This window comes from Xenopus laevis, chromosome 7S, assembly GCF_017654675.1.
Source record: "Xenopus laevis strain J_2021 chromosome 7S, Xenopus_laevis_v10.1, whole genome shotgun sequence".
In the NCBI taxonomy this organism is placed as follows: Eukaryota; Metazoa; Chordata; class Amphibia; order Anura; family Pipidae; genus Xenopus; species Xenopus laevis.
In genome coordinates this window covers 1,774,462-1,802,254 of record NC_054384.1, presented here as the reverse complement: position 1 = coordinate 1,802,254, position 27,793 = coordinate 1,774,462, and the positions used below count along the sequence as shown (strand labels likewise).

General features: G+C 41.0%; 1 protein-coding gene across 4 annotated transcripts in view; it reads left to right on the top strand.

The window, feature by feature from the left end:
- Positions 1 to 27,793, top strand: part of LOC108697307 (vesicle transport through interaction with t-SNAREs homolog 1A) — a 154,738-nt gene that overhangs the window by 37,367 nt on the left and 89,578 nt on the right. For 2 of the 4 annotated variants that reach the window (XM_018227230.2, XM_018227228.2), the window contains exons 5-6: positions 2,569 to 2,589; positions 11,896 to 11,980. In XM_018227230.2, coding sequence (XP_018082719.1) covers positions 2,569 to 2,589; positions 11,896 to 11,980 — 106 coding nt within the window. The remainder of the gene's footprint in view (positions 1 to 2,568; positions 2,590 to 11,895; positions 11,981 to 27,793) is intronic. The other 2 variants (XM_018227231.2, XM_018227229.2) reach the window with 1 other exon arrangement.

Here is a 27,793-nt window from a genome sequence, read left to right as displayed (position 1 = left end):
TACATTAGGAGTATTTTCTCATGTTTACTAAAAGCCATTGGCTCGGTGTAAATTTTACAAGAAAATTATGAAACAAATGAAGTGGAGAAAATTCTTTAGAAAATTTCCACCATTAAGAAATGATGTGCCTTGGGTATTTTTTAGGATGGAAGAGTTGAAATATACATTGCAGAAGTGGCTGCCATTTCTCTTGCCCAGAATTCTTTCTTGTGTTTTTAGTACATTGGCAAATATTTAATATTATTTTGCATTGTAGAAATGTTACCAACTGAAAACATGAGAAAGTTTGTCCATGTAAAGTTTATCTACTTAAATTTGTTGTACTTTTTGTACAAGTAAATTGGCGATCTTGTGGCCAATTTTCAATTTTATTTTCAATTTCAATTTTATTGAAAATACTCCAAATTTGAACTTTCATCCTTTAGTAACCTTATCCCTGTTTTCTCCTTTTCTTCGTTTTTTTTTTTTTTTTTTTTAAATAATCTAAGCTGAGACCTCCTTCCTCCTTTGTCTATTAACCCTTAATACTTAATCTTGAATGAAATTATATATTTCTAGAAATGCTTCTCAATGAGAGAAATACAGTTGTATATGTAAGTACGACTGAGACATAAGAATGCACAGGTGGAAGGTGTAATATCATGTAGGTTAATTTTTCTACTACATTATTTATTTATTTTTTCGTGCTGCCTCCGTACAGGAGTAATTTGCTGAATAGGACGCAGTTAACCCAGCACAATACACCACTGAATTTTGCTTCCCCCCAGTCCTAAATCCTTTCTAGGGAGCCACTTCCATCAATCCCACTGTTTCTTTAAAGTGCAGCAAAGCTGCAGTAATTTGCTTACCCGGCATGTAAATCCAATAGAACAAAGTCCATATGGTATTGCCATTGGCTCTTATTAAGACTAACAGTTTTAGACTCGTTCCGGATAAATGTTTTCACCAATGAGGTTGCAGTGCTGCGAAAACCCGTTTTTAATCTCAGAATCACCTGATTGTGGCAAAGAACAAGGTCACTTTACTGTTGAAAAATCGGGTGCTAAGGTTCTGCCTTATTCCATAACAAGGTTTCCCTTTAGGTCATGTCCAGTTGCCTCCAACAAAGGGACGAGCCCAGTGAAATGTTTCATGGAGAAATTGACAGATATGACCCAGCTGGAGGCTGATACATCTGGGGTAAAGCCGGGATGTCTTTAACTCAAGCTTTCCTACTACATTGCAGCAGGGGACTGAATTATGCTCTGTTCTGTGGTGTCCAAAAATCCAAAGTCTATTGTTAGAGAAGAAAGGCCCAGCAAAGCCTGGACAAGAAAAAAAAATATGTATAATCAATGGGACATCTGGCCATCTTTATAAAAGTGGGGGTTGCCTGGATCAGAGCATATTTTGGGTGCTTTAGAATTAAGTGCAGGGCAGCAATTGGGGCGTATTGGTGACCATGAGATATTGGGGAAGGCTAGTAGTGGGAAGGGGCAGTGGCAATAAATTTAACTCGCTAAATAGTAAAGACCAATGTGAAAAATATTACACAAATTATTCACGTTTAAGCCTTTTACAATTCATATAGTATGGTTTCTTAAAAGTTGGCAGATGGAGGTATCCTTTCTTCTCATGCCTCTCATCCTTTAAACTGAAAAAAATGGGTCATAGAAGGAACGATCTGTGTAGAAGAAATAGGCTAGTCATTGGCCAGCCTATTTGTTAATAGAACTTTAGCAATACAGCGAATAGGAAATGATTGGCTTGTTTTAAGGAATAATAATACAAAAATAAACTCTATATTTTTGAAATAACCCCCACCTATTCTACTGAGTTTAATAAATGATATCGATTCATGGCTCTGAATGGAACTGATGAATGATGAAGAGTTTTCAAGAGTACAGACTAAGTGAATATAATAAATTATCACATGTGACTGCCGATCTTTATTATATAAGTATAAAAAATATGGTTGGCAAAAATATTTTATTGTATGAATATTTATTATACTTAACATGATGACTCCAAGACTTCTCTGCTCATATTGGACCTTCACCATTTCCTGGTGATAATGGACCCCTTAAGAGTTACAATGTTTACAGTTTTGTCATTTTAAGACTTGGAAACTCCCATTGAGCAGTGTTCGAGGCAGTAGGTTTAATGGCAGTAGAGAAGGAGTTGGGTGCTGGGTGTGATCCGACGGACGACTTGGTGGAAGTGCGGCTTAGTAAGAATCCGGGGGGCTCGAACCTCTCTCTTGTCTTTTGTTGCACTTCCACCAAACCATTCCCTTTTGCTTGATGATCGAGTCTCAGATGTGGGTTGAAAAGCGAATCCTGAACTCTTCCCTTTGTTTAATGTGACAGTGGGAGAAAGTGATCTTTAGTTGCTCAAGAGAAAGCAAGCCCTGCGTGTAGTCTCTGTTTAGCTCCTTTTAATGTGTTTCCCTGTGATTTTTAAATGCTAAACATGTAAACAGATAAATTGTCAATGTTAATTCTGTAGCCTGTCACACAACTGATCTCTCTTCCCTGCCATTTCTCTCCTTTTTATCTTCCCCCCTTTCTTCATGCTTTCGCGGCGCAGTTGATAAAATTACGTGAAGAGGTGAGTGCTTTTCTAGCTACGTCTCCCCTCCCATCCTTGTCTCGCTCTGCCTTTAAAGCTCACTTTCCAAAAAGAAAATGGCCTCGTTTCATTCAGGGTTTGAAAAGAAAATACACAAAAAGCCGAGCTGCGATTACACAAAATACATATTTTTTTTTCTCAAATGCTCCCTTTCTCCTCGCCAGACGAGATCCGTTCTTCCACCCCAAAGAACCCCGAGCAACTTGTTTCACTTAGTGTACGAACAGATGGAAAAAGGGATAGGAACCCGAAAGGGAGATGTATCGGAAAGTGTCGAGAGAGGTGTTTCAGATTGTTGCTTGGCAACCGTTTAGCACCCGGCAACATTAACGGCTCAGGGTACGGAATGTTAATGACTCCGACTCTGAGAATAATATTGATATGAACTACAGTATGATCTGACGAGGGTCTCATTGTGCTTCAGTTATGCTGTATAAATCTTCCGTTTATGAGAAATAATTGCGATTAGAATCTATTTAGATAAGTAAGGGATACAATTAATGCGTTTTAATTACACCGCAGTCTGTCAATTAAGATTGCACAGATCACGTTGGAAAGCTTGATTGGTTCAGCCAGTTTGACAAAAGAGGAGACAATCATTTAATAACAACACCGGTTTTTTATTAAGGGAGATTCCTTACTGTCACTTACCTGCCTTCCGTTGGGTCTTCTTGTTCGCCATGGGCCCATAACAGTCCAACAGAAACCAATCAAATCTGTTTGCAGCCAACAAGTAGCTAGTGCCTACTCACCTCTTTGAGACAGAACTCTAATAGGCTTTGTTTTTCTTTTACAACATAATTGGACCATATACTTATGTTGATGTTTTTATTAAGGGGCATATTAAATCTTTAAGTTGGGTAATGTCCAAGTATCTTACTAGATACTGATATTGTATTTTGTCAAGCAGCCATTGTAGAATGAAACACATAGGTGACCCAGATGGCTGCAGTGTCTGGAATAACTGTACAAGTTGATCTATTTCTCAGTAAAATGTGATATTGTTTAGCTACCAATTGGTTATTCCATCCCCTCTTTCATTCCTAATCTTGGGGAAAAGCCATGTGCACAGACCCTAAATCTGGATACCCCTACACTAAGCCTCCCATTGATTACTTATGGAGTTGTTTTGGGAGCAAGAGAGCTATTATAAGACATTCTCTTATCTGGGAGAACCACCTAGTGCCCAGTATAAGCCCATAGAGCCTGAGATAATCATCTAGTGCCCGGGATAAACACATAGAGCCTGAGAGAAAACACCAGTGCCCAGAAGAACCACTTAGTGCACAGGATAAACCCACAGAGCTTGGGATAACCATCTAGTTACCGGGCGGGATAAGCACAAAGACCCAGAGAGAATCACCAAGTGCCTGGGATAACCACCCAGTGCCCAGGAGAACCACCTAGTGCCCAGGCTAAACCCATAGAGCTTGGGATAAGCACACAGAGCCTGGGATAACCATCTAGTGTCTGGCATAACCATCTAGTGCCCAGAATAAGCACATAGAACATGGGATAACCACTTAGTGTTCTGGCATAACCACCCAGTGCCTGGGATAAGCAGATAGATCCTGGGATAACCACCTAGTTCCAAGAAAAAGCACATAGATCCTGTAATAACTACCTAGTGCCTTTATATCTAAGAAAATGAAGTAAATTCTATCAAGTGACTGAATAAGGGAGGATAACTCATATCCATGATACAGAAACTAAGGTTACAATCCACAGTCACATTTTTTAGATATGTCACTTGATCTCTATCAATAAAGGCAAAGTATACCTAGGCGTATGAGGAATTTCTCAGAAGTTTCTTTTTGGTTTTTTTTTTTTGCTTAAATATTGGATAGCATTCGATTTCTAATTCTTTACAACATTAATTGGCTAATCTTGGTTCTTCCCACCCCCTGCCCTATGCTAAACATTAAATTTACCCTTCATCCCCCCCAGGGGCAGCTGCCTTTGATCTCACAGGGTGACAGACCACTTTATAGCCCTGCCCTTACGCAGCACGTATATATATATATATATATATATATATATATATATATATATATATATATATATATATATATATATATATATATATATATATATATATTATACAGATTCCAGAATGACAGATTTGGCCATTATTTGCATTTGGTTAAGATGTCCGTGTTTTGTGTGTTTGACATGAAGGATCACAAATAATTTTTTTTTCTGATACAGAGCAAGAAAAAGTAACAAAAAAGCTTTGGTTGGTACAGCACCATCCTCGGGAGATAAATGTATTAAAGTTTCTCTTCAATATTATTCTGGGGAAATTGAGACCACAATTCATCCTTTAAAGTGCGGCATTATTTGTAATATGAAAGTGGTTGGAAGCAGAGGAATATCTACGTTGTCTTTTGTAACATTGATACAGCTTTCATCATATATCATCATATAGAAATAACAGGAGACAGCTCCGTGTAATCACGAGCCAGTATTATCATTTCTAATGAGAATGGCAAAGAACAAAAGAATTTCCTAATATTTATGTTCTTCTGTGCGTGTGTGTGTCGGTACAAGCTCCCAAATGTTATTTCTGATATACTATTAATGCTCTCACCCCACCCTCGTATCTTTATGCATAACTGGAATATCAGTAGGAAGGAATATGTGAGTGTGTGTATGTGTATATATATATATATATATATATATATGTGTGTGTGTAATCTCTAATGGACTATTTGCTGCATTTCTAGTACCAATATATCATGGCTATGGCACTGGCACACCCAGTGGTTAATAGTGCCAATGATGAACAACCAAAATAATAATTACAGGTATATGCCATGTATTTATTGCCATTTATTTGTTTACTGGGTAATTTGGTCTGTTCTGCATGTTGGATTTGAAAAGAGGACCAGTTAGAGCTTCAGATTGGTTATGGAAGAAGTATTATTCTAGCAGCTCTTCCAGCCATATATGACCTATTTTGACCATCACAGCCAAATTGCTTGACCATTGTTTCACTTTTAACAGATTTAACGGATCATTTTGAGTCTTTAGGGCCTTTCCAAACTGGAATGTGGTTGAGAATAGGAGGAGCTTTCAGCCTGGTAGTCAATTGATTTGATTGGATGTCTTCATAGTTATATGGTGGATCAGAAGTTAGAACATCTAACGTTCATGCCAACTTGCAACCAGCTAGGCCCTATATCCTTATGTCCAACTTGTTTTTTAGAAGGGAAAGAGATGCAACAATGGAAAGAAGAAGAAACCAAAAAGAAAAAGAAAAAAGAGAATGAAGAATTTATCAGTAAGAAAAAAGGCATTAGCTGATTTCTGATCAGCAGATTAAGTTTGATGATATCACCAATAAAATCAAATTTGTTATTGACTACAAATTAGAAAATATTTACGCACTGGGAACATAGCCATCGACAACACCAAAGTGGTACTAATTAAAACATTAGTTGGAGGAGAATTTGTGTAATTACCTACTGGCAGACTGTCGGGTATTACCAGTAGAGAGATATATATATATATATATATATATATATATATATATATATATATATATATATATATATATATATATATATATATATATATATATATATATATATATATATTGCTATTACCAATCAGAGCTCAGCCAGTTTTCTGTCTGATCTCAATCAGATCTCAAGCATTTTGTCAACTTTGTGATCGTGATAATTCCACTTCCACCTGTAACTCGAAAAACCAAACTCTTTATCTGATCACTGCCACATGCCATCAAAGAGCTTAGTCCAAGGTTTTGACTGTGAGGGAAGTAGGAAAAGAAACCTGATTTCTTGTGTAGTGTGAAAGTCTTTATCTTTGTGAATTGGCAGGAATCCCCCCTTTACCCCCCAATCAGCTAATAATACGAAGACGACTCTTGTAGAGCGCTGTAAGATCCCGTCGTTAGGCGACTGAGTACGTTGTGGCAAGTCTATGGTAGCTGAGTTGTAGAGCGAGCTGCACCCTTTCATTTGTGAGATCTAGGCTGAAACCTGACAGAGGACCTTCCCGGGAAGAGCTCGCTGCCGGAGCTAAATCTCAGGTGTTTCACTCTGCAAAACTTCAGCTCAGAACTCCCCGAACCATAGCTCAGTGTTCAGCTTCACCGGGAGACTAAATCACCTTCCTGTCTGCTTCTACAAAGTATCTGGGAAAAAAGAGAGTGGCGATAAAACAATCCGAACTTCCACGAAAGTCTGCACTTCTCTTCCCTTGCCATTGCCTCTTTTTGTTTCTCTATAATGAAAGGCAGGCTGCCATGTGCCGACTCAAGGCAAGGCGCTTGCAGGCAGTTTGAAGAGTTTCCCTTTGCAGTCCACCTCCGTAACGACCTCTGACACCCCTGTTGTTTTTCTCTTTTCCTTCCCTCTATGGCAATTGTACAGCATTTTCACATACCCTGCTGCTTGCCACTGACCATTTACTGCCCCAAATGCGGTTTAGAACTGCCAAAAAAGTCTCCGTTTTGTCTTGTTGCCGACACACTGGCAGTTTATGCATTATAAAAAAAAAATGGTAACCTAATCTTGGCCCACTTAGCAGGACAAATTCTTTACTTTTTTTTGAGCTGCGAAAAAAGTTTTCTCTCTTGCAATTCCTAATACTTTTTTAATAATGTGATAAAACTTCCACATTTCTGAATATTTTTTTTGTTTGAAAGCACTTCGCTGTTGAAGGAATTCTTAAACCTGTCTATTTACCCTCTACCTCCACTCAGATACCCTAAATATAGTGTATTACTTTAGGTGCTACAGATACACTGAACATCTTGATCCAAGCCTCCTTCTTCTTCTTCTATGGGCCAAGAGGATTAAACTTGATCGGGATTTAATGGAAGTCTAAGGGAATTGGCACTAGTCAGGTGTTCCTGCTGCATTTCTTTTGTGCTAAAAAGGTTGGCACAGATCATTACTACAATGAAGGAGTTTGTTATTAGGGATGCACAGAATCCAGGATTTGGTTTGGGACTCCGCCTTTTTCAGCAGAATTTGTATTCCGTCAAAACCAAGTGCCTGGTTGAACTGAATCCTTAAAATCATGTAAATTTTAGTCACGGGAACAAGGAAATTAAGATTTTATTCTGTGGCCTGCAAGCACGTTCTTATAAACGCTTTGTTACCCTTATTTGCAAATGCAAAGTAGAGTTCAGTTTCAGGACTGCATCCTTCAAGAAAGATTTGGGAATTAGCTGAATCCCATAATAGTGGATTTGGTGCATCCCTAGTTATAATGATTTCATAATTATTCAGATTGTATACCCATGTGAAAAGAAAGTTCCCTGGAGGAAATTAGGAAAAAGAGGGTTATTTACTAAAACTTGAAATTTTCTCATTATTTTATTAAAACAAATTCAACCAAATTCCCTTCCGCTATTTAGTCTTTTTTATCAATAAAATAACTTGAAAAATTTGGTGCAGGAAAAGACTCGATAAAGTCATGAAAAAATTCAATTTGTATGTTTTTTTGGATTTAACGGCCGAAAACTCGAATTTTTTGTATTATTGCCTGGAATTTGGATTATCAGACGAAATCAGGGCACATGACGATATCTTCCAGTTTTAAAAGGGACATCTGCCATTGACTTCTACATGACCTCAGCAGGTTTGCGATGGAGTATATTTGGATTCAGACTTTTAGCAGCCTCGTGGTATAAAAATTTGAGTTTTTTTCTTTAAAATCCTGACCAGAAAAATGTGAGTTTTAGTAAATATAGTAAATAACCCCCTAGGTATACTCATGTACAATAACCCAAAGCTGGCAAAAAATGTCTGTGCAACTAGCCTGATATCTGTGCCCTGATGATATCCATCTCTCTCATTGAAATCTGCTTGGAATTGGCAACATGGCGGGGTTCCAGTCATTTCTCCATATAGCACATCACTTGTGGCATAAGCACCTTCTTCTTAACCTTATCCTGTTCCACTGATCAGAATAACTTAATTATTCAACCTACAAGGATTCTCTGGGTACCGACTGTGCTTGATAGACACCAACTCTTTACTGGACTTGGTCTTCATGAAAACCAATACAAATCTTTTCTTGGCATGCAAGTGCATGGGACTTTCACACATGTCTAAACTCCAATGTCTCAAAGTCCTTGACCTTTGATTGTGGCCTTCACAAATAAAAATATGAAATGCTCCATAAAATAGGAGTTTTTTCAGACCAACCACCAACGGCTGACTTAAATGCAAGAAGAGATGGGATGATGTTCTGATCCAGCCCCAAATCTTCCCATCTACTATGGGTTTAAGGGAAGAAGGAATGAATTATAAAATGGAACGCCAAACACATGCTCCTGGAGACCATCATTAATTGAGTACTTCGCTAATTGAAATTCATCAATGCGTTCATGGAATAACAAGTATTTGAGAATTGATAATGGGTATGGTGACATAATTTACTCATCAAATGACTTTCTCCCCCCCCCCAACATCTTTCCTTTTTCTTTTCCTTTCTCTTTTTTGTTGTGTTTTGGTCTCAGCCAATCTTCTTGTGCATTGGGCGAGTGAAGTAATTATTGTGGCCCGTTCTAGCAATTTTCCTGACCTTCACTGTGGGTCTTATCTGTGCTGATCTAAATGCATTGTTTTAATGATTTTCTCCAGTCTCCCCAGCCAACACACACACACAGATAGAAGAAAATCAAGGCAAGCTTTGATGTGGCTTTAACTGCATTCCTGGCCTGGCCTCCATCTCAGAGATGTGTCACCTATGCCAGAAGGGAATAAAAAAATCACGTTTTGAATGGTAATGATAACATACTAATCACTTCCTCGCTTTGAAGATAGAAGCGAGATATTCTGGCAGCCTTTCTTGGTTTGTGGAGCTGCAAGGCAGCGGTCTAGGTGTATTAGCTTAAGTGCGCGTGTCAATACAGCTCGCTTCTCTGCCATCCGCAGGGGCTCATTAGCGCTCGCTAGCTGCTTCCACCAGGCAGCCACTCACATTAAATGCGCAACACCTCCTTTTTCATCAGCGTCATTAGAATTATTGTTATTATTTATTAGTAAGTAGTTGCCTTTCTTCCTTTTCATTCCCATTGAAATGGCATCGATACACAGCGAGAAATACTAAATTAAAATGAACCTCGTTTGGAGGGTAATTTCATAGGCTGTGCTGCCGTATAACACATTCATATTATCAGGCCTTCATTTTTGCCTTAAAAAGGAGTTAAATACAAATAAGAGATGCTGGTACCGCCCTCGTCATGGAGATTGCCCAATGAGTATTGGGCTGAAAGTTAGTTATTAGAGATAAAAATCAACACACCTTATATCAAGGACAAAATGTTTGTTTATTTTTTTTTTTATTTGGTTTATAGGCTTTTTGGCAGCAAATAACAGAAACTGGCCTAAATATTGTGAATAATGGACTTAAGACATTCATTAGGTTAAGCATCTGCCTCTTTGGACTGATGGTAACAGGTCATATTATTGGTCAGTAAATGACACAGTTTTTGGGCCAATACAGAACCAGTAACTAAATGTGTAGCTGCGTATCTTGACAGCGCTATATAAATAAATGATGATGATGATGTGTAGGTCATATATGTCCTGTCATCGGTTTGCTCAGTGGAGTCTCAGTGGTCCGTTATCTTAAATAAATAACTCTGTTTGTCTGCACCACCTTAGTTACAACGGTCCAGTTTTGTGCCAGCCTACTATGGGGCAGATTCACTAAGCACCGAATTTGCGCTAGCGTCCGCTTCGCTCACATCGCAACACTTCGCCAGGCGTAAATTGACCAGGACAATGCTAATTCACTAAAATCCGAAGTTGCTCATGGGGAGCCGAACGCTGGCAAAGTAGCGCTACTGCGGCAAGCGAAGTTACACTAGCGTTCGCTAATTTGCATACATCGGGAAGTTAAAGTTCAATGGACGTATATGTTGCAGCCAATAAATTACACTACACAGGCCCAGGAAACCTTAATAATATAAAGTAAAGTTGTTGTATTGCCCTACACATGAGCCCAGTGTATAGTTTATGTGCCATATATTAGGAAATGTAGGGGGGAAGCCTGGTACCCCTGAAAAAATTTACGATATTTTGCAGCCTATCACTCTGAAAAATGAAAAGTCACCAGCGTTTTTTGGGACTTTTCAACTATTTTTTGAGGAAGTCCTATCTACTCTATTGCACTTCGCCTGGTCTGAGGTGGCGAATGCAAGTCTAACGTTCAGTAAAATCCGCATCTTAGTGAATTTGCGTAGTTACGTCCATTCGCCACAGTGCAACTTCATCAGGCGTAAGGAAGCGAAGTACCGCTAGAGTCTATCTCCTTCGCTAGTGAACTTATGCCTGCGCCCGTTAGTAAATCAGCGAAGTAATGAAATGTCACGTTGGCGAATTTTCACTTACGTTAGTCACTTCGCCCTTTAGTAAATCTATGTGAATTTGCCAATATGTCTTGATAGCATATTCAAGTTTGACTTAAGTGGGACAAACACATGAGCAGATTTTGGCTAGTTTGGGCTGAAATGGCCTGTATACAGTATAGCCACTGCCCCTCATCTTTAGCCTAAAGAATTTACAGGTGAAGATCTAGGGAACAAATAGTATATAATTAAGGTATGATGGTTGGAATAGAGTTAGCTCCTTGTCCTATTAGCTTGTCCGTTGCTATCTGTATCATAAGAGACATGCAGTCTTATTGTTCTTCATTTTGGCCCCAGGGAGAAGCTGATAATATACAGATAAATATGCAGTAAAGCGAAATATTGGTGGCAATTCCTATTGGAGCAGGTTATTTTATGAGAGGAGACAGTTGATATATGTTTGTTTTGTTTACATTTAATCCACATACAGTAGAATTCTTGTGCCCCCCCTAAAGCTCAGCGTTCCTTGCTCTTGTTGATGGATTCATTGTGTCTCTTTTATTCCTCGCCCCATTCACAACTGATGAGTCTGAGGGATTTAAAGCAAAACCCTTACTGGTTTCAGGCCTAATTATGAAATATTGGGGGGCTTATTTTGCTGCCACCACTGAGCGCTTTCATGTCTATAAAGCCCCATTGCATCTAAAAATATCCCGCCAAAGGGTTTCATTTCTACCTACAGAAGCCCCTCTGCCGCCATATGTATTGATCAGACGCTCTCCCGCCTGCAGGGAAACATGTAAAGGCCGCACACTTAAAAGGCCTCACCGTCTTCCCGCATTTTAGACGATGGCATCCTAATTGATTAATTATAAAGGTACATTTACCGGCCACCACCTGACATCCTCTTTTGATCCTTTTAAAGTGTTATTTTATTTTTGGTCTCTTTGCAGAGGGCACATCTGTTGGATAACACCGAGAGGCTGGAAAGGTCATCGAGGAGGCTACAAGCCGGCTACCAAGTGGCGGTGGAGACGGGTAAGGATTCTGCCAGCGAGCAGCAAATTGTCTTGCTTATGCACAGCAGTCTTCACAACACATGACATTTCAGGCACACTTCAAAGGTGGCGCAGAGACAGCAGCCTGAGATGTGCTTTACATATTGGAAAGACAATTGGGAGCTTATTTGTGCACAGGCTTCTTCTCTCCCTTTTTCAGTTAAAAGCCGTGACATCTACTGCAAACACTTCCCAAGGTTTCAACCAAAAAAATGAAAAATTTAAAAAAAGCATTCGGCTGAAAGAAGCTGCAAGATTTTATTCAAATTCCTCGTTTGTCTTAATATTCCGATGCATGCGGCAGCCCCTCTCTGCAGAGACTTAGTCTTTGCTATTGGAAAGGATTCACTTTAGTGCCTCTCTTTATGGGGGGATTAAGAACAATTCAAGGGAAAATATCTTTTTGGTGTTGAGTTAGTATCGCAGCTCATCACGCATTTGAGCATCATTATATCTGCTAATATTCCTGATATTGCAACCACTCAGGGCACATTCTCTACTTCCCTATCATTATTTAAGTCTATTTTATGCACAGGGTACAATTTCTACTGTCTGGTGTATGTACAACCACTTGTATATTTTGGCACAAGACCCCCCATCCCACCCATTGTCATTTTGGAAGTATCCAACATCAGGAAATATTACACAGGTACTTTAGGCTTCCCTTGATTCTTAGCTTCACCTTCTGTTCTGTCCCAAAGGGATTATTTGGACTGTACCACCGTGTGTATAACTGAAGGGCAGCATGTTAATATACTGAGTATACAGCTATGGGATCCCTGGAAACCCATTGTTCAGAAAGCTCCTAATTATGGAAAGGCCGTCTCCCATAGACTCTATTTTATCAAAATAGTCCAAATGTTTAAAACTGATTTTCTTTTTCTGTGTAATAATAAAACAGTGGCTTGTACTTGATTCCAACTAAGATATACTTAATCCTTATTGGAAACTAAACCAGCCTATTGAGTTTATTTCATGTTTACATGATTTTCTAGAAGTAGTTAAGGTATGGAGTCCCAAATTAAAGAAAGATCCATTGTCCGGAAAACCCCAGGTCCTGAGTATTCTGCATAACAGGTCCCATACCTGCATCAGGAAATATAAAGGTGTACTGCATCTTACACAATTTTGAACAAACACAATCATTTCTCTTGCAAAATATTATTTAAAGCTTTCTTTTTGTACAAATGTTTGGAAATGTGAATTCTCTGCCCCTGAGAGCTATTGATCTACATGCATTACCTGAGGTGCAAGGAGTGTAGTAATTGAAAGGGAGTGTGCTGGACAGTAACTCTTCTGGAGAATAAGTGAATAAACAGTATGTGCATATATATATATATATATATACAAGTTGCAATCATTTATAAAGCACAGGGGTACTAGAATAAGTTAACACACAAGGGGTACATGGGCAACAAGGGAGCAACCTGATTGGATCCTACATGGGGCGTTGTTCACACGGCATCAGGGGCTGTAAGTAGGCGAATCCCGACTCTATCTCAGACCCTATGTATGTTTAACAATCTGTGTAAGTGCTACAGCATCTGTTGCAGCTATAATAATAATAATTCATTTGGATATTATATTATTATGAAGCTCAGTTTATTCTTTAACAAGATTCCTACATAAATCTATAGTGAATTGGTTTCAGTTTAAGCAAAAAGAAAAAGATCTGACATCACTATTGTCGATATAGAAATCATAATAATTACATGAATCTGTATTTGAATTTAACATCAAATCTCAAACACTTTGAGATCAGGAAACAAAAGGACAACACAACATCAATCAGGTGGATTTGTATAGACCTTAAGCAATGTGAAACAAGAATAAGAAAGGGACGGCTTCCTCCAGAGCCTGATATTGGCTACAGTGGGGCATTTTGCCAGTCTAAAGTCAGTAAAAGTTAAAGTCAGTATTGTTTAGATCAGGGGTCACCAACCTTTTATACTCGTGGGCCACATTCAAATTCAAATGTAGAAAGAGTTGGAGAGCAACACAAGCATGATAAAAGTCTGTAGGTACCAAATAAGGGCACTGAATGGCTGTTGGTAGCCCCTATATGAAGTGGTAGCCTATAGGAAACTCTGTTTGGCACTACACCTGGTTTTTAGGCAACCAAAACTTGCCTCCAAGCCTGAAATTCAAAAATAACATTGAGACCACTGAGAGCAACAATCAAGGGGTTGGTGAGTAACATGTTGCTCACGAGCCATTGGTTGGGGATCACTGGTTTAGATCATAGAAGGTAGAGCTCATCTTCAGATTCTCAATGGACTAACTCATTCCTGTCTACTTAGAAAGACTTAGAAAGAAAGACTGTTGTGCTGTCTCTTTCTTACATGTTTCTCCTTCCACAACTGTCTCCACCATACCATTCAGCAGTTGGGTATTTCTGTTCAGTAGCTCAGGCTGTCACACAAGAGCCACTAATATCCTGTAAATTATGAACAGTTCTTAGACATATGTACTTCACGTTATTTTGATCCGGGAGAAGTATGTGTTTAAATTGGAGTCTCTATATGTAAGAGTGTACAAGTAAACGCTGGCAGGAGGTGGGACTAATGAACATGTGGATGTCCAGGTCGAATTGGGAAGCCCCATACTCGCAAGGAGAAGTATTGGTGCTTCGAGACGTCATCAGTTATAATTGGTGCTTAGTGATGTCATTTCTGTGTCTCGATTTACTTAAAGGTGTGTATTATAATAAATAATGTACCTCCTGTTGTAAATATGAGGATGTTACAAGACATGGCCCCTCATGCTTTTATATCTGGTGTTTGATAATCCAGAGCTTGGAGAGGTTCCACTTCGCTTCACTGACATTGTAGAACAATCATGTGAAGTTGTGTTGTCCCAATTCCATTGAAATCAGAAGGAACTGCAAATTCTTTATTGGATATTCATTTTTTTTCCCATTGAGATCTTACCTGACTCTCCGAAAATACGATTCAAGAAAAATACTGCAATGAATTTCTTTGCAGAGGCGTCCCACAGACTTTATTGATGGAACAATTCAAGAACTCACACCCGATGGTTTTGGAACCCATTTCTTGATTGCTGTTTTTTTTTATCTTTAAAGAAAGATTGATTGTGTAGAGTTCCGACTTGATCTTACTAAAATCACATTCTGTTATTTGCAGAGAGTCTGCGGAAATCTCGATTTTTTTTTTTCTTTTGGGAAAACTCGAATTTTAAAATTGTTTAGAACTGAAAATGCATCTCCCCTTGACTTTTACAGAAGATCTGAAGCTTTGAGCTGCAGAACTTTTTCTATTTGAATTTCATAGTATTCAGGAAGGTTTTTTTCTTTGCTAATGACACAATCTTGAACTGGGATAATTCAGCCCTTTAAGCTGGCCATAGACGCAAAGATCCGATCGTACGAATCAACTTACGATCGGACTTTCCCATCTCCCGACCCTCCACTAACCATTCAGATCAAAGTCTTTACCATTCCGATCAAATAAGAACAGATCACCCAATGTTCTGCCACTGACGGCAATCGTACGATACTTATGTCTGACAACACTAGTGACAGTCTCCCTCTGAAAATCGTACGATCGGCAATACACGCAGAGATATTATCGGCAGGCGACAGAAATTTTCTAACCTGTCCCATCGACCAAACGACCGATCTCCGACGGACGAAAAATGTCGGGACTCTCCACACACGGTCCGAAAATCGTACGAATCCACGATTCGTACGATCGGATCTTTGCGTCTATGGCCAGCTTTAGTGAAGCTTATTTAAATTGCTGACTTGACCCCAGGATTGCCACCCACCCAGTTTTGACACAGAGCTTTCAGATGGGCTGCATGAGTCAATAGTATCTGCCCGGTTTTCCTAATTATGAAAACCGGACAGGATGCTCCTAGATTGACATGGAATATGACCAATTGCCGATTGCCACGTTATAGCCCCACCCCATGACATCATCAGCACCACTTTGTGGCCCGTCCCCTTTCTCTGACTTTGCTATCTGGAAAAGTTGCAACCCTATTTGGCCCCTTGAAATCCTATCAGACGTGGACTTTAGTGGTCTCCAGAGGCCTGCCTTATGATCCAGTCATTGGTGACCTCTCAAAGTAAGTTTATTTTAGGGGCAGAATGATTTTATTTACTGATTAATTTATCATTTTATATGATCTGGACTTTCTTGAGCAACGTTCTGAAACGGCATCTCCCCAAACTAAACCACATATCTCCCTGTTCCCCAAAATGTGCCCTTTCAGCTCCCAACCCATCTTTGCACATTAGGACATCTGGACATGTAGTTATACCAATATATTTGCCCTCCCATTCGGGGTTGAATTTGGCAAACCAAGATAATTAGAATAAATGAGCGGGGTACTGGAGGATTCTGGGAATCCCTACTGGACTGAAGGGAAAGTACTTTCCATAACAAGAGCACAGCCGCGTGCTTCCCCTCCGCCCAGTTTGGAGTTAAAAGTATCCAATTCTCTCTCCCTTTATTTCTTTTCTAACTTTAAATCCAGTTTTCAAAGATGGCCTTCGAGGTTTCCTCCCATCACACCGACATCAGAAGTAACAGAAGGAGAGAGAGAACATTCCGGGCCGATTCTGCTAGAAAACTACATCAGACAGGGAACAGCATGGTAGACTTCTGATTTCAAAGGTTGGTAGGATAGGAGGAAAAATAAATTCTACACTGGAAATTCTAAGTGAGAAGGATGAGAAAAATATTTATCTCCCCGCTGAGTCTGACCAGGCGGTGCTTGTGAGGGGGATCCAAGAGCCGGAAACTCCGGTGCAGAGAGCAGTGCTGGGCATTTCTATAATTAACAGCACAAACCCGTCTGCGGTTCTTCCACACGCGCCTTACGCCAAATCACTCTCACATGAGACTTTCTAAAGGAAACGTTCCGGATCTGTGCCAGTTGCTGTTTAGGGATCCGTTCAGATTTGTCACTTGATGTCACTTTCCCTCATCTCAGTAAACGTTACACGCTCGTCTGTGGGACCTATTAAATATGAATGTTTCACTTTCTCTGCTTTTTATTTATTTTGTGCTTGTCCCCTCCTTGCTGATGAACATGGGTAACCCATCTATTTGCACCCTGAGTTCTGTCAGTGCTGTAGGTTGACCTGGGGTAACAACAGCAGCTAACCTGCCTTCTCCAATATGGCACCCAGTGTGATCCTCAGTCAGCCGACCTCCAGGTCTAGATCTGGCAGCATGAGGAATGACTGGTGTTACTTGGTGCTTCCCAAACTGCGGGACCGGTCACTTTAATTGTGCCTGAAGCAGTAACTGTGGGTTTACAATTTGAAGACAAATTAGGGGTGGAAACAGCTGTTTGCTCTACTAGATTCTCCTAGATGCCCAGTGCGGAGGTTGCAGGGGGTGAACACTTGTTGCACAGTTGAGCATATTCAGGCCAACTTCTGATAGGTGTTATTGCTGTGCTTATTAGCTAAACAGATTATTGTGGGCACCCAAATAAGGGTATTTCCCTTGAATGTGCTGCGTGTTAAGGGTGGGAGTATTCGGCTGCCCACTGCACTGGGTGCAGATTAGGGGATAGTAAATAGACAGGTGGCAGTTAGAGCACAGGCAGGAGGAGGCTGGAGATGAAGTTTACAAGTTCTTGCTTTGATAACTCAGGCATCCTGGTATTTTGCCTCTTGTTCCCACCTGTAAAATCAAATCATTGATTTAGGTATCTCCGGGTGATTTTTCTTAATAAAAAAAAAAAGCCTAAATATCAGTATTCCGCTCATCACACGCTCCCCAGTGATAGAAAGGTGCACCCGGCTGGTAGAGCGGCAGATCAGGGGCCCTTGGCATGCCAGCTTCACTTTCCCTCACTCCGAGAGCAGCTCTAGCCGGAGCGTGAATCACCAGTTTAAATGAGGGAATTATGTTAATCTGACCTACATTCCCTAAATCACATTAATACCTGCGCTTGTTTCCCCCGGCTGAGTGACACCTGCACCTGTCAGGAGCATCAGATCACTGGGAGACGTGCGGGGAGCACATTTAGTGAATGGGAGGCAGATCAGCAGTGCGCCTGTGGCACGGAATTCTCCCATTCTCTGGCACCTCAATTCTCCTGTGTCCTGAAACCTCTAGCGTTGCTTTTCCCTCTTGTCTCGCTCTTAGTTTTACATATCGGGTGCCTTTATATTAGCAGCTAGCAGCGCGGCTGTACATCTTTCCATCCATCTGATTACAAGCCTGTCTGCATGTCTGTACTGAGAGCGCCTTGTCATTGCTGTAATAAAGCTCTTGTGCCGCTCATCATTAACTTCTCTCCTTCCCCGTATCCTTCTCTCACAGAAGGGGATGTCTCCATCGCTTCTCTCTCATGTCCTACTGCTCAAACCATAAGCATCATTAGAATGAAATCTGTTTTATACATGGAGACATTTAGGGGCTCAGATCCTGCTCAGAGTTGGAGGCTCCGTGTAGGCTACACACAGTGCTTGTAGTAAAGTAATAGCAAAAACCCATGAATACATGTCCTACTCTGTAACTATCACTTCATGTCTTTTCCATGAAGAAGGGGGAACCCCCACCAGTACTGGTCTTCACTGATCATCTTTTGGGGCCCCAGAACTTTTTGTCTTCTGATGCACCTTACATAGTCTTTCTCCTTCAGAGCCTGTGTCTCACACTCACAGTTTGTTGCCCACTATGGGGCATTGTTACATGTCACATGAGTGCGAAGCCTTTGCAGAAGTTGTTGAAACTGGGCAGCCTCCAGTCTCACATCTTGTGTGTCACAGCCATAATAGATTTTGGGTAAGACATATGAGGTACATTGTGATATTCCAGGGGGATATAGGTTAAAATCCAAAGGTTGTGGCGAGGAATAAGTATTCAGTGGAAGTGGAGTGGGCACTATTAATGTCCCATGTAAATATTCCATAGGTTGACGCATATTGGCCATTACTCAGCCATAGCTGGTCCAGAAGGGCCATGTAATTGGCTCCTTTCAAACAGGAATATTTTAGACAGTGCTCTGGAAACCTCCAATGATGGGGTTGGTCATTTCAAATGACAACCTTGACTATGTTTTGGCAACTTTGGGGCTGGCGTCAAATGACCCCCTTCCATTATCTCCCAACCACCGTGAGTGGAAGAAGCTGTGTTCCATCAGCACAAGGAGTGTTTGACAATCTGCTATTAACCTTGAAATGATCCTTCCTCTGCACATTTCAGCGAGATTAAATGGATTAAACCATTGGATAGAACACCTGGCCCTGATGGAAGCCACCCATGTGCCCAAGGATGGGAGTCTCATTAATACACATTACTTCTATTATTCCTGGTCCTGTTTATATCCCACTTCATGGCTGCTCAGTGTTAAAGAAGAGAACAAGACAAGAGAACATGTGCTAACTAAGTCCACTCGGACATTTCTGACTACAGAGGGGTGCTGTACACAGGCGCATTGTAAGTCATTAGCAGAATTGCTCATTTCATAGCAATCTAATTTCAAATAGTCAAGTTTATGAAACAATATTCAGTAGCAATACTGATCCTTATCATTTCCTTAGGGAATGGTTAAATGCAGAGTGGAAAATGTATTGTTCAACACGAAAATCATTTTCAGAATCTTTTTCCCCCACCCACTACTTCATCCGACTCATCCGCAACTGCCACAATCTGCAACTCAAGCCTCTACTCACTGGCCACCATGAAACCAGAGGCAGAGAGGTGCTCTTGCTAGCAATACATTATATACACACAAATATACCAACTGCAAGGAAGCGCTGACAGTTTCATACGCAGTGTCGGCTGAAATGTAAATAAAGTGAAACAGATGAGCCCCATCAGGGTTTCTCTATTGAATGTTTTGCTTCATATTCTGTTTCCCACTTACATTACTGCTAATTGTGATCCCCATAATGATAAAGGGATTAGTGCTCTTATGTGGCTCTGCAAACGTGATATTGACCACACGCCTGCCCCGGGCTTATTCACATCTACCGAGTGGCACTGGGTGGGATTTGTGTACTTCTGTGTTTATATGTTCTACCAGCTCTTTACATAATAGGGAAACTTCACTACCTTACAACTTAGGGGGCTGTTCCAGCTGAATTGTGCTTAGTACAGGGAATACCTATGTACCATAGTTTTATGGGATCTCTCTGTACAGACTATGAGCAAACTTAGGGGACTGTTCCTGCTGAATTGTGCTTAGTACAGGGAAATAGTTATGAGTATTCCTAACAGCCAGGACACAGTGAGATTTGGAGGGTACAATCTTATTGATATTATTATTATTTTCTGTTATTTGTTCATTAGTATGGGGCTGTGACCCAGAATTCACACATATCAGTTTGGACTGGCGATTGCAGAATAAATATATAAAATAAAGAAGTAACCTATTCGTCTGTCATGTCCCTGCGCTGGGAGCCGGAGCCACACACAGACTACTGCCTGGCATTATAATGGGGTTACGTTACATATTTATTTGCACATTATTTAGTATGAATGAGACACAAGCAGCGATAGCTTTTTATATTGTTTCCCCTTTCATCTGTGACACACAGCAAAGAGTCTCTTTGTAACTGCGACTCCCTTTAATGCACTTTTCCAATCACAACGCAACAACCTGCGTATTCTGATGTTTCTCTTGTCTTCCCCAAGTGCAACTCAGGTGTCGCTTTTGTACCGTGAATCGGATTAGAATCCGCCGCGTGTAATGCCAAATCCTGGGGTTTCAGACCCGCACGCCGGCGCCTTGGTATTTTAAGGAGAACATCAAGGTGTCGCCATTCCCAACTTTTAGCAGGAAGCGTTTGATACAATATCTTCAAATCATTTCTTCATGTTCTGTGTCTCAGAGAAATGCGTGTGGGATTAGGAGGCTTCGGCTCTGGGCACATCAGTCGGCGTCATTACGTCCGGCAATGGTGTGGCCTTTATTCTGTTGGAAAGGTATGACATTCTGTGTGGCCCGGTGCCCCCACACTCCAGCTGTACCAATGGAACCGAACATGAACTAAAGAGATGATGAAGTTCCTAGTGTAGTTGGCCATCTTGCCTCTTTTATATCCCACCATTATCATCCGTCACACTGGGATTCTACTGGGATCTGATCCATTTCCCAGTTATACACTGTAGATGGACATGTGTCCTCCTTAGAGATTCGGTATGATTAACTTGCACCCCATGTCTCTCCCTAACTGACCATCAAGATGGGCTTTCAGATGTATCCAAAAGAGCAAATGGCCTTCAGACTGAGCTATACTGCAGTCAACAGCCCCCTTTGGCTGTGAGATGGAAAAGGATGATTCTTCTGCCATGTAAAGGTGGCCATAGACGTTACAATTATGATCTTTCTTGGAAAATATATTTCCAGGAAAGATCATTCGTTTCAATACACACGTGTAGAGCGAAATGGTCAGATAAACATATAGAAACAATAGAATTCTACCTGGATCTGACGATTCAGCACTAACAATGGCTGATACCAAAATACTGAAAATCTCCGAATGTCCCAACCACTAAAGAATGGTTATTCAAAATACAAGAAATTTAATACTTTCGAGAAGTTTAAAAGCAATAAACTGGAACAAATTCAACAAAGTCAGTTTTTAAAAAAATGGCAATCCTGACTCCTTTTTATAGATTCTAGTGATTATCAAGAATTAGTCACTTCCAGATAGAGTAAATAAATAAAGTAGAGCTGAAATTAAAAAAAGCGCAACGGGAGTATAAGAATAATGTCAATCCATGGTCCTATCTGATGTATAAAAAAAATGTTTTGTTTTTTTCTCTCTCATCTCCTTCTTTTCTTTACATGGACATGTTTTGTTTTCTATATGAAGCTGTATAAGAAAACCAACAGCAAGAGCTAAGATGTCTGTGTCTTTTTTGAAAATTATAAATTAAAACAATGGCTGATGTTCAGGTGCCCGGTCAAAATTTTCCGTCCAGCCTAATCTAAGAGCCGCCTGATATCCAAGTCTTCTGCCGATATTGGTCAACTTATTTCCCATCATGCACATACCAAATATCATACGAAAATTTGTTTCATACGATATTATCGGTGCGTCTATGGCCACCTTAAGGCATGGGGCCTCCTGTATGGGCAGAGTTTGGGTGGATCATGGACAGTAGTGACAAGAAGTCAACCTGCACCTGACCCTAACCCGCCCATTCGGCACCTAACCCTTATTTATAAACATACACTTGCCCTTCCCTCTCAGATTGCACAGAGGGGACAAGGGTGAGCAGGCATAAAGCTGTAAAAGGCAATCGGAAGCAGGGAATCGTTAGAGAGATGGGCACATGGGGAAGCTCAACCCGAAACCCACCTGAGTTTTCTGGGAAATGTAGTTTAGCCGAAAGGAAGTTTGTGATGATGAATGGAAGTGCAATGGCTGCCCCTCATTTGAGAAAAGGAATCCATTCAGTTTGTGGGGTACAGTGTTACCCATCTTATTCCTCTAATAGAGAGAGAGTCCAGGTGAATTTAGTGGCTGCCATGGACCCTACAGGTCTCCATTCCCACTGGGCACAGACAGAGCATTACAGAATGGCCGCACCTTGCCCAGAGTGAGAGAAATGATAATTACAGAGATTTTAGCAAAAAAATAAGATTTGCAAATGTTTCCATGAAATCCGCCCTATGAATTGCCTGTGGTTTTATTTGTTTAATTTCCACTAGCTACCGAGTGCCTCTGACTTTGCCTGATGCTCATGGTAACGACAGGCTTTTGTGCCTCGAGTCTGGCAGCTCCACCAAAGCTTGGGCTCTCACCAGGGCCCCCCAATTCACATGGACTGGGTAACTCACCCCACTTGGGGTATTTACAGAACCTGCTCTTGTTTGTGCTTGTTCTGTTTGATGGCTCAGCCACCTCTTGTTCTTGTCTCCTATTTGCAAGTAAAAGAACAAAAAAAAGAAGCATCAAATATCAACTCATTAAAACTCAGGCTCCACCAATCATTGTCTTAAAAGCAAATTGATCCTAGATTTGGTGGTGTGGGACCTTCTCAGTGTGACTGTTTGTGTCAGGAGATACTTAATAGACAGATGGACAGCAGCCAGACATGTCATCTACTGAAACTGCACAGAGTAGAGTCCAGGGAAATCTCAAATAAGACCTTGGGCCCTATGATGTATTATCAGGATGACAATATGGCACCTCCTCCTCCCATATGTATAAATACAAATATACAGAGAAGGAATGTTCTGGGCACACAATAAGCTATACCCTCATACTGTACTGTCTAAGGGAATCAATATGGCACCTCCTCCTCCCATATGTATAAATACAAATATACAGAGAAGGAATGTTCTGGGCACACAATAAGCTATACCCTCATACTGTACTGTCTAAGGGAATCAATATGGCACCTCCCTCCTCCCATATGTATAAATACAAATATACAGAGAAGGAATGTTCTGGGCACACAATAAGCTATACCCTCATACTGTACTGTCTATGGGAATCAATATGGCACCTCCTCCCATATGTACAAATATACAGGGAAGGAATGTTCTGGGCACACAATAAGCTATACTTTCATTTTCTACCATGCATCTAAGTGAAAATAAAGGATAAATAGTACACAACATTATCTCTTTTATTACCTGGTAACCTATCCACCACAGTAACTCTATCATTGAAGTGCTGAGTCGCTCGGGGGCACAGTTTTAATGGACTATTCTGGGTCCTGCACGTAAGGTCATTACAAACACACAGCAGACCCTTTGACAACGGCTTATGATTGAGTTCTGACTAATTATCAAAGTGAGAGAAGCCAAGGCCCGACTCCTGAGATCTGCTATTGACTTGTCCAAGTATTAGCTCCTCACATTGATGTTGGATTAAGGGCGGCACGGATTCTAATTGCTAATTTGCTAATTGCTCCTTGAACTCGAAGAAATAGGTTTCTGTGCTTTTTTGGGTTTTATTTGTTTTCTTGTTCTCAGTCATTTGCCAATTGCATTTCCACCGCCCGCATTTAGTCGGGTCACACAGTCGTACTGATTCCCATGGTGCCCACAGAAGCAGTAGAGCTGACGGCCCAAATACTTGTCTAGACTATTCCTTTAGTCTCTCTCTTGCTACTTTGTATCTTTGGCATCTAATGAAATATCTGCTGTTCAAGAATGTTTCCCAAATATTTCATAAAGGTGCTTTTTCATAAACCCTATTGGCCTCACTTAACCAAAATAGAATTAAACCATTATGGGCCTAAATTCCCCGATCATTATCTCGGCTCATTAACATTTCATTTGAGCCACTCAGAAAATCCTATTGGATAAGGGCTGTGTCAGTCCTTGGATTTGGCCAGTGACTGTGCCCCCAGTGTAAAATCAAATTTGTCTGTAAATTGTAAGTAATTTAATCACAATTAAATGATTATAATTTTACCTTGAACCAAACCCAAGCAAAAAATTAGGGGTCAAAGAACTTCTTCCTTTTCCCTTTCAGTGTGAGAGGTGCCTGTAATGTATCATCAGCCCCCTAAGATTTTCATATATTGGCTCATTAGCCCCATGTTAGTGATTAGTAAGAGTAATTTTAATTAATTTGTAATTGAGTTCAAACATTACAACATAAATTTTAACACACACACATATATATATATATATATATTATCATTTCACTCATTCTGCTTGATCTTCACATTACTGGACTTCCTATATCTCCAGTAAGCACTCACCCCAAATCTCCCCCTAACTGACCTTCAGACTGGGCCCCCTTAGCTCATAACAAGGTTACAGATATATAGAAACATTGGGGTGTCACCCTGCTATAGTTCCAGGGGTACCCAGGGTACAAATAAGTACTCACCCCAAATCTCCCCCTAACTGACCTTCAGGCTGGGCCCCCTTAGCTCATAACAAGGTTACAGATATATAGAAACATTGGGGTGTCACCCTGCTATAGTTTTGGGTTTGTACCTGTGGGTGTTTGTGTAGAGTAGAGGGTGACTGTGCAATGAACTCCCATGGGAGGGAAAAGAGATTGGGGTGGGTATGGTGGGGGCAAAGGGTCAAAAATATGAATGGGATGTCCAAGCTGTGATCATCTAATTGTTGTTAAACTGCAACTCTCTTTTGTTTCTGTTTAAAAACATTGTTTGTGGAAGAATCAACCAGATTCTCTGCCCTCCATATACAAATAATAACACTCTATTAATGGCCTCAAGGCTACAAACCCTCCAGTCGTAGGAATGAGTATATTTGGGGGTGTCCCTTTGCGCACTATGAGAATAGAGAGAGTGGGGCAGGATTAGGCTCCAGATAAGCAGCTCTCTCCTTCATGTGAGCCCTCCAGCCCTGGGCTAGAGAATGTGAGTGATCGCTGGTCACATACGAGCTCCGCAGGCTACAGCTTTATTAGTGGCCACATAAGCTGATTAGGGCCTGTCAATCAGAGGTGCCAATATCTCAATTGTCAGGCTCTTTATTCCGAGGCATTGAAGGAGGCAACAAAGGCAGAAGCTTTTCGGCTCCCTCCCCTCTCTCGTGGGCACGCGGGGCGCACGGGTCCTGTGATGATGGGACGACTCTATTAAAGGAGGACATCAATTTGTTTTAAAGTGTTTTGATTTCTGATGGCGGCATTAAGAGAGAGAACATGGCGGTTGCGGCGTTACTAGAAAGCGCCGACTTCTGGGAAGGGAAAAAATTAAGAAATGTCGACTTTGAAGCCAACTGGGGCTTTGAGTCTTGCTGTGCCAATGGGCACGTTACTGCTCTCCTCGCTGACACTCTGATCTGGTACTAGTGTAGGTACTGATCTCCTGTCACCCGCCTGTCTCACAGCCCCCGACAATGGTTCCCCGCTCACTATTTCCCAACACAGAGCGCCTGCACGATCGCAATACTCACTGCTGCACAAATGCGCTATTGCTCATAGGAGCTTGTTATCTGGTACAAGTCTGCTGGCACTGTCTGTCTGTCTCACTTATACGCACATTGCTGCAATTCTGTGTATATTTCCCCATCACTAATAGGAAATCTGCCCAATATGGGACCGGCCATACTCACACCCATCCCTTCCTATTGCCTCATATAATTACTACACAAACAGAAAATCATCAGAAAATGCATTGAATATGTACCCAAAAACTGTATATAACACTTAGTATTGTACATTCTGGGCACAAGTTAGTTACTTGTGCTTGTTTAGTTAATTAAATATATATCTCCTTCCTTTGTGCTACACAGCAGCAGTCCTGCCCTGCTTTATGGCAGCTGAGATTCTAGCTATCTGTATAACAGAACATTCTGTCCCAGTGGCTGCACAGATCCTATCTGATCCCCATTGTAAGCAGCAGTCCTGTCCTGCTTTATGGCAGCTGAGATTCTAGCTATCTGTATAACAGAACATTCTGTCCCAGTGGCTGCACAGATCCTATCTGATCCCCATTGTAAGCAGCAGTCCTGTCCTGCTTTATGGCAGCTGAGATTCTAGCTATCTGTATAACAGAACATTCTGTCCCAGTGGCTGCACAGATCCTATCTGATCCCCATTGTAAGCAGCAGTCCTGTCCTGCTTTATGGCAGCTGAGATTCTAGCTATCTGTATAACAGAACATTCTGTCCCAGTGGCTGCACAGATCCTATCTGATCCCCATTGTAAGCAACAGTCCTGTCCTGCTTTATGGCAGCTGAGATTCTAGCTATCTGTATAACAGAGCATTCTGTCCCAGTGGCTGCACAGATCCTATCTGATCCCCATTGTAAGCAGCAGTCCTGTCCTGCTTTATGGCAGCTGAGATTCTAGCTATCTGTATAACAGAGCATTCTGTCCCAGTGGCTGCACAGATCCTATCTGATCTGCATTGTAAGCAGCAGTCCTGTCCTGCTTTATGGCAGCTGAGATTCTAGCTATCTGTATAACAGAACATTCTGTCCCAGTGGCTGCACAGATCCTATCTGATCCCCATTGTAAGCAGCAGTCCTGTCCTGCTTTATGGCAGCTGAGATTCTAGCTATCTGTATAACAGAACATTCTGTCCCAGTGGCTGCACAGATCCTATCTGATCCTCATTGTAAGCAGCAGTCCTGTCCTGCTTTATGGCTGCGACTCTAGCATATCTGTATAACTCAGTGGAACTATAAGGCACCCTGACAATGTGGGCTAATAATTGGGGATACTCTATGATGGAGACAGGTTTCCCTGTTATAAAGTGCTGGAATATTTTATTTAGGGAAATTTTAATGTTGTCATTTTACTGTAAGAAAAGAGATTGGGCAGTTCCTGCTGTAATTTGACTGGTTGTATAAATGTCCCTAATTCTGAAGATCCTTCTGTGTATTGTGCAATAAAATGTTTGAACTCGGGAGAGAAAAGGATCGGCTGCACTTTCATTTCATGCCCTGCTTTCCTGGCACATCAAATGCACAACAGAGGCATCTCCTTGTCTCTCCTTGAACCCCGAGATTTGCACCTCACTGAGGCTGAAAAGAAATGCCGCAGGGGTGTTACACAGCCGTGAAATCTCCCCCCACCCCGGCTCCTTCTTCTTTATATCAGGTCTGTTGTCATTGAACCTTCCTGAGCTCTGGGAGCCCAAAGGCACGTGGATTCTCTCTGTATCGCTTCTTTGTGGGAAAAACACAAAAAAGGGGGATCTACTGAGTCTCTAACAGTCGGTTTTGGGGAGTTACAGAGTCACAATGCTGAAAGGTTCATCCATTCGCTTTCTCCCGAAGTCTTTAGATGTATCCGGAAAAAAAATGCAATAAAACCAGTAGTAACATTTAATTTCAGCCCAGAATAATATTAGTATTGTGACTCATGAACACAAATTAGCACTTCCCCACCCAAAAATGTATGTCAGGT